The 13379-nt window shown below is 36.6% G+C and overlaps 1 protein-coding gene across 7 annotated transcripts in view; it reads right to left on the minus strand.

Annotated features, from left to right (window-relative positions):
- The window catches only part of LOC144969993 (uncharacterized), a 32729-nt gene that overhangs the window by 14988 nt on the left and 4362 nt on the right, over nt 1-13379 (minus strand). For all 7 annotated transcript variants that reach the window (XM_078909128.1, XM_078909124.1, XM_078909122.1 and 4 more), the window contains 9 exons: nt 12953-13054; nt 8078-8193; nt 7456-7631; nt 6216-6363; nt 5335-5471; nt 4726-4861; nt 3964-4059; nt 3334-3467; nt 2574-2671 (listed from right to left, as the gene is read on the minus strand). In XM_078909128.1, coding sequence (XP_078765254.1) covers nt 2574-2671; nt 3334-3467; nt 3964-4059; nt 4726-4861; nt 5335-5471; nt 6216-6363; nt 7456-7631; nt 8078-8193; nt 12953-13002 — 1091 coding nt within the window. In that variant the 5' untranslated portion in view covers nt 13003-13054. The remainder of the gene's footprint in view (nt 1-2573; nt 2672-3333; nt 3468-3963; nt 4060-4725; nt 4862-5334; nt 5472-6215; nt 6364-7455; nt 7632-8077; nt 8194-12952; nt 13055-13379) is intronic.

Here is a 13379-nt window from a genome sequence, read left to right on the forward strand (position 1 = left end):
AGTAGTAGTAGTAGTAGTAGTAGTAGTAGTAGTAGTAGTAGTAGTAGTAGTAGTAGTAGGAGGAGGAGGAGGAGGAGGAGAAGGAGGAGGAGTAGGAGTAGGGATGCAGAAAATAAAGACAGGCATTTCAATTTTGACACGGCGCCGCCAAGTCTGGGACTTTTTTGTCCTAGTGCGGAAGTCTGCTATATTTTTCTACTATCACAAACGATATGAACACGGGACTGGGACAGTCCTGTCCCGCTGATTTTGTAGCATTTCACAACGGCTTGGGACACAACGGGACTGTTTTGTCCCGTCCCAATAGGTGCGGAAGATCTCTCTAAATTCTATATGTTACAGATTTGGGACAGGACTGTCCCGGGACAGTCCTGTCCTAGTGCGGAAGAGGGTTTAGTATCGCTACAGCTGATTGAGCGAGAAACTGGGTCGAATTATATTATCTTCAAGTAGCGGAAAACCCCTCGACTTGTGCCAGGATCTGAGAGCTCCACCGTTGGACCAGAGAGCGTAGATAATAGAGAGGCTTTACGGGCGGGAAGTCACGCGACTTCGTCGGTGACAACAATGTTAGCGAGGGATGGTGACTGCGTATGCGGCAAGAAGCGAGCTATAAATAACCAAGACACCGGCACATGGTGGCGAGAGAAGTAATGGAATGTAGTGGATATATAATTTGCACAACATCAAACAGTTTATTAAGCCGCTGGATCGAGGTCCAGGTATCAATATTGAATCGAAGTGACTATTCTCATCCCCCTAGTCTAGGATGCTAGTCTTCATAATAGTAGTCCACAATTGTTGTATGTTTAATCCAAAGGTTGTAATGCAGTATCTTGTTAAGTTTCTAGTCACAAGTTGCACAATTAAAAAAAAAATCAATCAAATCCAAATCGCAAAAAGCCGGCGACGTTCTTTTCGGTAATCCAATCGGCCGGGGGGGGGGGGGATGAGAATAGAGGCAGCCATATTGAATACAAACATTATCACACGGGATTTGTATCTCAGTGCTTGGCTTGTTGTTTTCATGAATTATTTGTTTTCTGAGTTTTGTCCACTCGTAGAAACTATCGACCCTCCCCCCCCACCCTTCCAAAAAAGAGAGTTTTTAACATGTGCTCTCTTCTCTTGATCGTGTTCATTGTTTTAGAATTTTTTTTTTCTTCTAATCATGGCACCACCACATGCCGTCAATACGCCACGCCGCTGGGAATAAGTAATTTAAAAAAGAATATATCAGCTTTAAAAAAGAACAAAATATCAAACACGGTACGTTTTGGGATCAAACCCTTCTTCAGCCAACAACAAAAAAAAAACCAATAAAACTACATTTCAAGATCTTAATACAGAACCGACAATGCCGTCGATCTGGTTTTTAAGTTGTTTTTTTTTTTATGTTTGCTGTAGGAGGAGGGTTTTTAGCCCGAAATGTTCCAAGTTCAGTGTTTTTGGGGTTTGATTTTTTTCGAAGCTGTTATATTAATTTTTTGTTTATTCTTTGTTACCTCAAGCAATTTAGTTTACTTTTTATTGCAACAGTATATTCATCTAATTTGGTGTGTAAATTGAAATACAATATATAATATATTTTAACGTTTATCGACATCTATTAACGTCAAAATACTTCATAATATATTCCTCAGGCCTGCTATGCAAGTGGACCACGTTTTTTTTATACATTATAATTAGCCTTACTGACCCCCCATTTCACTTAAGTATTCTTATATTTTTCGTAAAGCCAATAGAAAGACTGATCAACATAAGCCCCCCCCCCCCTCTCTCTCTCTCTCTCTCTCTCTCTCTCTCTCTCTCTCTCTCTCTCTCTCTCTCTCTCTCTCTCTTTTTTTTTTTTTAAAATTTCTTTCTTTCTCTTTTCCCCACTCTTTCTCTCTGTACGTGTGTTTCTGTGTATTTGTGCGTATGCGTTTGTGTACTCGTATGTGTGTGTGTGTGTGTGCCGCGTGTTTGTGTGTTTTTTTTTGCGTTCTATAGATATAATGCGCTTGGCCAAGGAGTTCACAACATTGCCATCCGGAAGTATAACGGACCAACACACAAACTCTGTGTTACCATGAACTTTTATAGTCTGGTTAATACAGTTTAGTGAGAACAACTCACAAACGCGGATGGCAAAAACAATAACAAAGGCCTGAGTGACGTCATCTGCATACTATCTATAGGGCAATGGATATAAGTCATGATAGTGCAATAAACGAAAGAAAAGGCTTCTCTTTATTTAAACTCCGAGGTGTCTCGATAACTCAGTCAAGCACCCGGTTTACATGAAAATAGACCGAAATTGATCCCGTTTAAAGCCGATATTTTTTCTCATCCCCCTCTTTACTCAATAGTGATCGGGAAGCTGGGTCGTTCAGAGCAGGTTTTTCGATGTACTAACGACCTGTCCAAAGGGTAGGAAGTAATAATTGTTCTTATCTGTTGTACGCTACAGAAACTGAAATGGCTCTGAATGAATACTTTATATTTTATCTCTAAATTCTTTTGGCTATATGTTTCCCTAACGTAATACAGTTTTGAGGAAATGGGTCAGATTTTTAAAAAGAGCAACTTACAACCAGAGCCTGGTGTCTTTTCGTGGTCGCGATGGCATCACAGCTCCGATCCTTTCTTCGAGAACGAATCGCATCACTTCCCTCTCTGTCTCACTAAACTTAGGGCCAAAAAGAGTACGGAAAAGAAAATGAGTTATTTATGTCGTATATGAATTTTCTCTCTTTCTCACCAAACTTAGAGACAAAAGAAGAAGCTGAATGTTTTATACGGCCTATACATTTCCTCTCTGTCTCACCAAACTTGGTAACAATTGTGTAGTAAAAGCTGAATATTCTATGGAATAAATTAATTCTCTCTCTCTCTCTCTCTCTCTCTCTCTCTCTCTCTCTCTCTCTCTCTCTCTCTCTCTCTCTCTCTCTCTCTCTTGGGTACCTTTTCTATGTGGTGAATGAATCCCCCCTCTGTCTTACCAAGGTTAGGGCTAGGGACACAAGTTGTAAAAGGCACATTGTGAATGTTCTAAAAATAATTTCCTCTCTGTCTCAACTAACTTAGGTACACAAGTAGTTAGAGCACATGAATGTTCAGTGTAAAAAAATAAATTCAATTTTTGTCTCATCACTCTTAGCGACGTAATGAATTAATTTTGCTCCCTGTCTTACCAAACTTATGAACAATATGAGTAAGTAAAAGCATATGAATGTTCTATGTGGTCAATGAATTCCCCCTGTCTCACCAAACTCGGTGACAAAACATATAGATTGTACTATGGTACACACAAAAATTATTATCTTATAGCAAAATCCATCATTTCTTTACCAGCAAAAATCCGATTGTTTTGTTTGGCCCTGTGGGTTCGAATCGACTGCTGGGTGCCATCATTTTGGGAAAATCTTTCAGAGACTTGAGTCTGGCCAGGAATGCATCTTCCTTGGCCATGGATAGGTACCAACCTGGAAATCAATAGAAATCAGCTGGTGATAGCGATTGATCTTTTGATATTAAACACGTGATTTTGATATTATTAATAAATATAATAATAATAGTAGTAGTAGTAGTAATAATAATATAATAATAATAATAATAATAATAATAATAATAATAATAATAATAATAATAATAATATGATAATAATGATGAAATGATAATGATGATGATAATAATAATAAAGACAACGATAGTTATAATAATAATAATAATAATAATAATAATAATAAATAATAATATAATAATAATAATAATAATAATAAAATATAATAATAAAATAATAATAATATAATAATAATATATAATAATAATAATAACAATAATAATAATAACAACAATAATGGTGATGATGATGATGATGATGATGATGATGATGATGATGATGATGAGGATGATGAGGATGATAATGGAGATGATGACAAAACACAACAAAAACAACAGCAATATCGTGTGTTCACATACCATCAAAACAGTTGATAGGATAATTAACCAACACACCACCATCCACATACAAATCTGTAACTCCATGGTTGTCATACTGCATGGCGGAGAAAACACCTAGAAATGATGGAATAAACATTGTAAAGTAACGATAGATTTATAATAACGGAGTGACTATTCTCATCCCCGGGGTGAGAGCTCGATCGCTTTTCTATTCTCATCCCGGGGGTGAGAGCTCGATCGCTTTTCTATTCTCATCCCGGAGATGAGAATAGAGGCAGCCTTATAATAAATCCGAGGGATCTTGTTAAGACGCTGAATAAAGAGAACAAAAATTAAATTGTTCAATATTATATATCATCCGAATAACCCCGCCGAGACACTAGCGAAATATCTCACGAAAGTACACATAAAAAGGTATTACATGGTTATTTTGTGTCTGTGGGGGGGGGGGGTCCCGATAGCTTAGTTGGTAGGGCGCTCGCTTCACATGCAAATTGGACCAAGTTCGATCCACAGTGATGTCCACCCAGCAATGAACGGGTCTGTTAGATCTGGCGGAAAGTGATTTTCGATAGACTAGTGTCCTATGCAAAGGGTAGCAAGCAATCGATATTGTCCGTTTCACGCTATAGAACTTGGCACGGATAAACTCCGGAGCCATGTGCCTCATGGCTCTGAAGGAAGTGATGATGATGATGATGATGATGACGACGACGATAATAATAATGATGAAGATGATGACGATGAAGATGATGTAGATAATGACGTTTAAAACCTCACCCGGAATGGCAATGGTCATTCTTAAAGCATCCCGAATAGGCATATTAGGCGTAGTCTTCACGTGACAGTATTGGGCAGTCATCAAATTTAAGTTGGTGACTACAATACAAAGTTCCATGCCTTTTTGATTGTAGAGCTGAAGGAAAAAAAACAAGATAAGGGATGGACAATAAAAAAATTTATGTTTGTGAATATTTTGTTGCAAGCATAAAAGTGATAATTAATTGTCAGGCATTGATGGAATAGTAGAACGTCTGGTAAGCAGTAGGTCTGAGGTTCGATTCCCAGTTGAGAAAGACTGATTTTTTGGGGTGATTTTTTTTCTTGTACTTTTGTTTCTTGCTTTGTCTAGCACTGCCTTGGGGTCCCGATAGCAAAGTGACCAAGATCGATCCCGGGACAGTCGATATTTTTTCCCACCCCTAAGTTCAACCAGCAGTAAATGGGCCATTGGTTATGTTAAATCTGACGGAAAGTACTTTGCTATAGACTAGCGTCATATCCAAAGGGTAGCAAGCAATTTCAAAGTAATCTGACGCCATGCCATTGTGCCCAGTATGTTTAACGCTAGAGAGCCAGGGGAAAACAACAGCTCCATTCCATTCTTACATCTTGGAAAGTGGCATCGGGATCGCCCATCTTGTTTTCAATGGCTTGTCCGAACCATTCGCGGATCTTGTGGCCTGGGTTCCACCCGAAGTCTCGAAGTAGGTTAGGGACGAGACTGAAATAGCCGCAGGAATGGTCTGTAGAATGGGAAGGAAATAGAACATTTACAGTCTTAGCAATAGGGAAAATGATAGTAATGATAATGTTAATGATAATACCATTATTTTTATCATCATCATCGTCGTCATCATCACATCATTACATCATCATCATCATCATCATCATCATCATCATCATCATCATCATCAGCATCATCATCATCATCATCATCATCATATCATCACCATCATCATCATCATCATCATCATCATCATCATCATCAGTCTATGTAATCTTGAACGTTTATACAATCTAGTGAGAACAACTCATAAAAAATGCTGTCAATAAACAATAACAAATAGGTGAGTCACGTTAATTTCGTTCAATCTATGCGCTTGGCTAAAAAATTCACAAAATTGCCATCCGGAAGTATAACTGATCAACACGCAAAACTAGGTTTAACCTTGGACGTTTATAGTCTGGTCAATACAGTTTATTATTATTATTGTTATTCTTCTTCTTCTTCTTCTTCTTCTTCTTCTTCTTCTTCTTCTTCTTCTATTAATAGTAGTAGTGGTAATAGTTGTAGTAGTAGTAATAGTAGTAGTAGTAGTAGTAGTAGTAGTAGTAGTAGTAGTAGTAGTAGTAGTAGTAGTAGTAGTAGTAGTAGTAGTAGCATTAGTGGTAGGAGTAGAGGTCATGGCGTTGATGGTGGTTCTCGTGATAAATCGAGCAATAGTAATCATAACAGATCGCCTTCTTGATGTCTAAAGTCAACTCACCTTCAAACACGGACTGGAGATCCTGTGTCAAAAATCCAAGAACTTCCTCGGCTGTGTAACCAACAGCTACCAGTGCCGCTGTCATGGCGCCCGCACTGGCGCCGCCAATTCTTTTGATCTGATCCATCATACCAAGTTGTTCCAAACACTGTGGGGGATAAAATTATAACATGATTTGATTATTAGTCCAAGTGAGGCATTGTTGTCTTTTGCTATAACACTCGCGTTAAGATCACTAGCTCTTTGGTTCGAAAAGATTCTACTACTACTACTACTACTACTACTACTACTGCTGTTGCTGCTGCTGCTACTAGTACTGCTACTAGTTCTACTACTACTACTACTACTACTACTATTACAACTATTACAACTACAACAACTACTACTACTACTACTACTACAACTACAACTACAACTACAACTACTACTACTACTACTACTACAACTACAACTACTACAACTACTACAACTACTACAACAACTACAACTACAACTACAACTACAACTACTACAACTACAACTACAACTACTACAACTACTACAACTACAACTACAACTACTACAACTACAACTACAACTACAACTACTACTACAACTACTACTACTACTACTACTACTACTACTACTACTACAACTACAACTACAACTGCAACTACAACTACAACTACAACTACAACTACAACTACTCCTACTACTACTACTCTATAGATATTTACCCAGGCGCTGAATCCAATAATGGCATTTAAGATGTCAAAAGAAATGATTTATGAAGATGTAAATGGAAGATGTTACTTAGTTATGCCACTGAAAAACGCCCAACGCATACATCTTCGAAGAAAAAGCAAGGTGGGCTGCACAGTACTACAGAAAGATACGGATGGCTATAAAAAAGAGGTTTTCCCGTGAATCTCGAATTGAAATTGAAATTCCAGGCACCTCTTGGGGGTTCCGATAGTTCAGCCGGTAGAACACTTCCTTTACAAACAAACGAAACTTGATCAACGTCGAGTGATATCTAGATGATTTTCTAACCCCCCCCCCCCCCCGCCGCCCCACCCACCGCAGTGATTGGGTAGCTGTGTCTGCTTGATATGACAAAAAGTACTTTTCTATAGACAGCGCCCGACCAAAACATTAGCGAGTAATTGATATTTTCGGTTTAGCGCTATAGAAAAATCGGGATAAACTCAGGTTAGATGGGCCGAATAGTTCTGAAGGACTCACTTCATCTCAATCTTACCTTAATAGATCCCACGTAAGCCAAGCCTTTGTTACCCCCACCTTCCATGACGAGGTTTTCAAACGGGTACTCAAGTGTTGAAGGATCGATACTCAATGCTGCCGAGTCCGTTTCATCGAGTATCGAGTGATTTTGCATGTGCGACTCTCGAAGATTTTTCGGGTTGAACTCTGAAGCTGAACGAATGGAAATCAAAATTTAGAAAATCAAATTAGGGTTTAAAAAATAGGATTCTAAGATTATTTAAAGGAAGCTTTTGAAGATTTTGGTTAAAAATGGATAGTTTACTTAAATTGATCCGACGTGCACATATTTGCAGGTCTGATAACCCAATTCCTTATGGGCTCATTGTTAAACAAGGCCCAAAAGTGGGTTCGGATGTCAGAAGGCATTTATTTGCACATCGATTAAAACCAAATTGAGCATTTGCAGGAATCATATCCGGAAACGATTATGGGATGGTTTTAACATCGTCGTTATTGACAAGATTTTGCGTTGGTTTGAGAGTATTTCCATTACAACAATGAGAACATCGTGTTTTGTTGTTATATATAATATTTCTTCGAATTTCCAACAGCAACATCTTCATTTCCGTTAAAATTACAAGAAAGAGAAAACGAACCTGCACTTGAAAACTGTAGATGAGCAGCCTTGTCCTCGAAAACTGTCCTGTAAGGCTTGGAATCTTCTTCAGAATCCATATTACAGTTGTGATTTTTCTCTAAATCCTCAACGTGCCTTTTGTTTTGGGTGGATGGAGAGGGTGGCGAATACAACAAAGAATTATTAATAGAAAATACATTGAAAATGTCGTCGTAGTCGATTGCTGTTCCTACCCAACTCAACACGCCCGACACGGAGTTGGCTAAACAGAAAAAAATTAACTTCACAATATGATTAATATGAAGTAATTGATCTTTTTTTTAAATATAGATAGTATGCGTTTGGCTAAGAAGCCCACAACATTGCCATCCAGAAGTATAACGGACCAAAACACCAAACTATGTGTAACCTTGAACTTTTATAGTCTGGTTAATACAGTTTAGTTTAGAATTACTCATAACATGGATGGCAAAAAAAAAAAAAACGATAACAAAGATCTGAGTGACGTCAACTTCGTTGTATCTATAAATTAATTGTTTCCACACAAGCTCATTATCTTACCCCCCCCCCCCCACCCAGCCCTAAAATTTACCACAGACAATCAAATATCATCGAATTCATAATTTGCCTAATTTTATGTCTATGACAACAAATCTCTATTCAGTTCGTTTCTTTTTCTATTTCATAACCTGTAAGATATTTCGTGGCAAAGTACGGACATTGCTTGTAAAAGATGGAAATCTAACCCAAGTCTATTTTTATTTCTCATATATTCAATTTCAGGAATTTAAATTATCCCGACATGATACCATTTTAAGGGAATATGTCACAATTAATCAAAAGATTTTTGACCAATCAAAACATGGAATTTGTGGCACACCTTCAAACGTGCTCGGACAAACATGGTTGTTTATCGATAGAATGCGCTTGGCCAAGGAGTTCACAATATTGCCATCCGGAAGTATAACGGACCAACACACAAACTCTGTGTAACCATGAACTTTTATAGTCTGGTTAATACAGTTTAGTGAGAACAACTCACAAACGCGGATGGCAAAAACAATAACAAAGGCCTGTGTGACGTCATCTTCTTTCTATCTATAAACCATAATGTGAATGAAAACGACCTCTCTGATCACTATTGTTCTGACGCCACCAAATGTGTGACTAGTTATCACACAATTTTCTCGATCAGATAAGAAACGTCGTATACCTCGACACATACCATCAATAATAAAATCCGTGTTATTCGCTATGTTTACTAATCACTGCCCATGTTTACATTATGACGACTGTCCGAGAGGCGGAGTTATGTTTTCCATCCGCAAAGTGTCTATTCAATGATCATTTTAATTTTCCTAATCTGGTACTAAGTCGACGTGGTTTTTAGTGCTAAATTCATGAAATTCTATTTAAACTAATTAGCTCAGTAGCTTGGATGCGAAGTGGTCGAGTGGTAATGCTAACTGAACTGTTTTAACAGACTATAAACGTTCATGGATACACAGTTTTATGTGTTGGTCCGTTATACTTCCGGATGACAAAGTTTTGAGCTTCTAAGCCAAGCGCATACTATCTATAGATAGTATGCAGATGACGTCACTCAGGCCTTTGTTATTGTTTTTGCCATCCGCGTTTGTGAGTTGTTCTCACTAAACTGTATTAACCAGACTATAAAAGTTCATGGTTACACAGAGTTTGTGTGTTGGTCCGTTATACTTCCGGATGGCAATGTTGTGAACTCCTTGGCCAAGCGCATTCTATCTATAAGTTAACGATGTCTACGGATCATCTCCGTTTGAAACCAATGCTTCACCCTCCCCAAGAAGCAAAATTGTTGGGGTTTGTTTTTAATCATGCGTATATGATAGAGTGGGTGGGCGAGTTGTCAAGACACTGCACTGTGACCTAAAATGTACCGGGTTCGAGCACCGCTTCAGGCAGGTACTTTCGTTTTAGATTATTATTCACTCCCTCTTTGCGCCCCACCCCCCCCTTCCTATGATCCAAGCGCGTACAAACATAGATTACTTGTCAGCAACTCTTTTACACCAGAACTCTGCAGCACTCATGAAAAAAAATGCTACCCTATTTTAAAATTTGACCAGAAAAAGCGTCTTTCAAATATCAACCTATTTAAATGACCCTCATCTTGCCAAAAAAAAAAACAAAACTCTCAAACCCGGAAACTCGCGGAGTCCCATGTTTGTTTGTTTTTCTGTTTGTTTGTTTTTTGTTTATTTTTTGTTTTGTTTTTTGCTTTGTTTTTGTTTTTGTTTTTTTTTTTTGTTTTTTGTTTTTGTTGTTGTTTTTTGCAATTTTGTTGTTGTTGTTGTTTTTTTTTTTTATTTTCTAAGTAAAGGGTCATTTAAATCGATAGACAATAAATATTGAAGGACGAGTTTTCTGACCAAATTTTTAAATACGCGTTTTTCCGTAGGACGATAGTTAACTTGTTTATAAGTTGGTTCTACTAAAGGTAATTTTAACTTATCAGAACTTGAAGTGGCGTCTTGCGCAGTCAACCGTGGAAAAGTTATATCTTATTTGTTGTTGTTGTTGTTGTCATTCTAGCATTAATACTTATTGTGACTCATTAGAAAAAGCTTTTTAACGTGTTTTTACCAATGACCTATTTTCATGTCGAATAGTCAGTCAACCCCTAAATGCCAGTCGGATATATTATAATACCAACTGACAAAACTGTGTACCATTGAACGTTTATAGTCCGATTAATATAATTCAGTGAGAACTAATCACCAACATGGCTGTTTAAAAACAATAAAAAGAGCTGAATGACTTCAATTCAATTTGTTCTTTGGTCTGATTAAGCGAATAAAGTGAGAACTAATCACACGAGTGGTCAAAAACAAAAACATTTAAAAAAGAGAAGGTAGTGATGTCAACTTACTTCATTCTACAACCAGCTATAATATTTGTCCGAGATGACTTGAGGGTGTCACTAATCCTGCTTTGTGGTCAAAGTTGTCTTTTATAGATAGTATGCACTTGGCTGAGAAGCTCATAACATTGCCATCCGGAAGTATAACGGACCAACACACAAAGCTGTGTGTATCCATGAACGTTTATAGTCGGGCTAAAACAGTTCAGTGAGCATTACTCATAAACGCGGATGGTAAAAACAATAGCAAAGACCTGATTGACGTCATCTTCGAACCCCTTTTAAAATTTGCTGACGATACAATTCTACAAGGACTAATTACTAATAATAACGAAATAAATTATAAGAAAGAAATAAAGAAATCTGTTTCCTGGTGCGACAATTGGATTCAGTAGTCTGATGTCACGCGCCCGGCAACGGCGGCCATCTTGGTTCTAAACAAAGAAAATCATTACTTTTTGTTCTTCATGCTGGCTAGAACTTTTCATTCCCTTTTCATATGCCTTGTGATCAGAATGTGTAAAAGTCAAAACATGATCAAATTGATGGGGTTTTTTTCCTCTGGATACGCGTTTAAGCTCGCCGGAGAAATATTTCATACGGCGTCCGCCATTGTTCCGATAGTTTAGAGCCAGTGTTACTAAGTTACCATGCGTCATTAGGAAGGAAGTGACGTTATGACTGTTGAAGACTATTTCCACCTTGAACTAAATGTTAGTAAGACCAAAGAATTAATCATAGACTTTAGAAAAGATAAGAATACAAAAAAACATATTACTATTAAAAATGAAAAGTAGAACATGTAGTAGAATATAAATATCTAGGAGTCACCATGGACAACAAATTACGGTGGGACGTACATTCCAGTTATATCAATAGTAAAATTGATCAAAGAATGTACATTTTACGGAAATTGTCCCAACTTAACATTGACAAAACACTTTGTACGCTATTTTTTAGATCTGTAATAGAAAGTGTTTTGGCTTTTTGCATTACTGCCTGGGGGGGGGGGGGGGGGGTGGGGGGGGATTGTCTTAGCTCAGCAAAAGCTAACTTTGACAGGATTATTAAAAGAGCTAATAAATTTACTGCAGGATCCATGCCTTTTAATGATTTATATTCAGAACACTGCTTAAGAAAAATTAGTAATATTTTAGATAATCCAACTCACCCTTTAAATCTTCAGATCACTAAGTCGAAGAGAAGTGACCGATTGTTGTCTATACGAACAAAAAGTGAAAGACACATCCGGTCCTTTTTACCTTACAGTTGCAGAATTTTTAATAAGGAAAATAATTTATAAATTTTGGTCTACGTCTGTTTTAACTTTGAAACTTGTTCTTTAAAATTACTCCATAACCACAATTTTTTAAACATCAATTTATAAAATCGCTTACTACAACTTTTATATTGACCTTTTTATTCTACATTACGTGCCATGTAATTTATACTATGTAATTTTTCTCAGTCAATTTACAATAGTATTACACTGTAACTAATTCTTAGCATTTTACTGATCTTTTTTTCTTATATGTTGACATCAATATACCTTTTCTAGATATTTATATCTTTACACTTTTATAATCTGTATGTCCCTTAATTTACACTATGTAATTATTCTTACAGCCTACAATATTATTATACTATATATACCTATCACCAAATTTTACTTTACCACATTATATTTACGTATATTATGTTTATGTATGTATCATTGTCGGCATTTTATACGTCTGCACAAAAATTTCCTTTGGATGAATAAAGTACATTATTATTATTATTATTATATTATTATTATTATTATTATTATTATTATTATTATTATTATTATTATTATTATTATTATTATTATTATTATTATTATTATCATCATTATCATTATCATTATCATTATCATTATTATTATTATTATCATTATTATTATTATTATTATTATTATTATTATTATTATTATTATTATTATATCACGTCTCTAAAGCTATAATAACTTACTGTTTAATCTTATCTTGCTTTTGTACTTGTTTACTTTCAGCGCTTCCCATCGTTGGATTTGTCCTCTATTCTTTTACATCCGTTCCAAAAATTGCTGGTTGTCTGGAATTAAACAAAAAAAGGAATTCGATATTTAAACATTATATATGACCTACTCAAAATAACTATTTAGATCTCTGGTACTGTCTGCGCTCCTCTATGGTTTCGAGGGCTGGACCATGAATGCTGACACAGAAAGAAGAGTTCACGCATTCCAGCTCAAAGGCTACCGAAAACTACTAAAAATATCATATTTGGAACATAGGACCAATGTAAGTGTTCTGGACGAAGTAAAAAAAACTGGCTGGAAGGCAAGAACCACTACTTGCAATGGTAAAGAGAAGGAAATTATCTTGGTTTGGTCACTTCATACACTAAAGCTTATGCA

Source organism: Berghia stephanieae, chromosome 4 (genome assembly GCF_034508935.2).
Source record: "Berghia stephanieae isolate SIO BIC M18660-M18661 chromosome 4, UCSD_Bste_1.3, whole genome shotgun sequence".
Classification (NCBI taxonomy): Eukaryota; Metazoa; Mollusca; class Gastropoda; order Nudibranchia; family Aeolidiidae; genus Berghia; species Berghia stephanieae.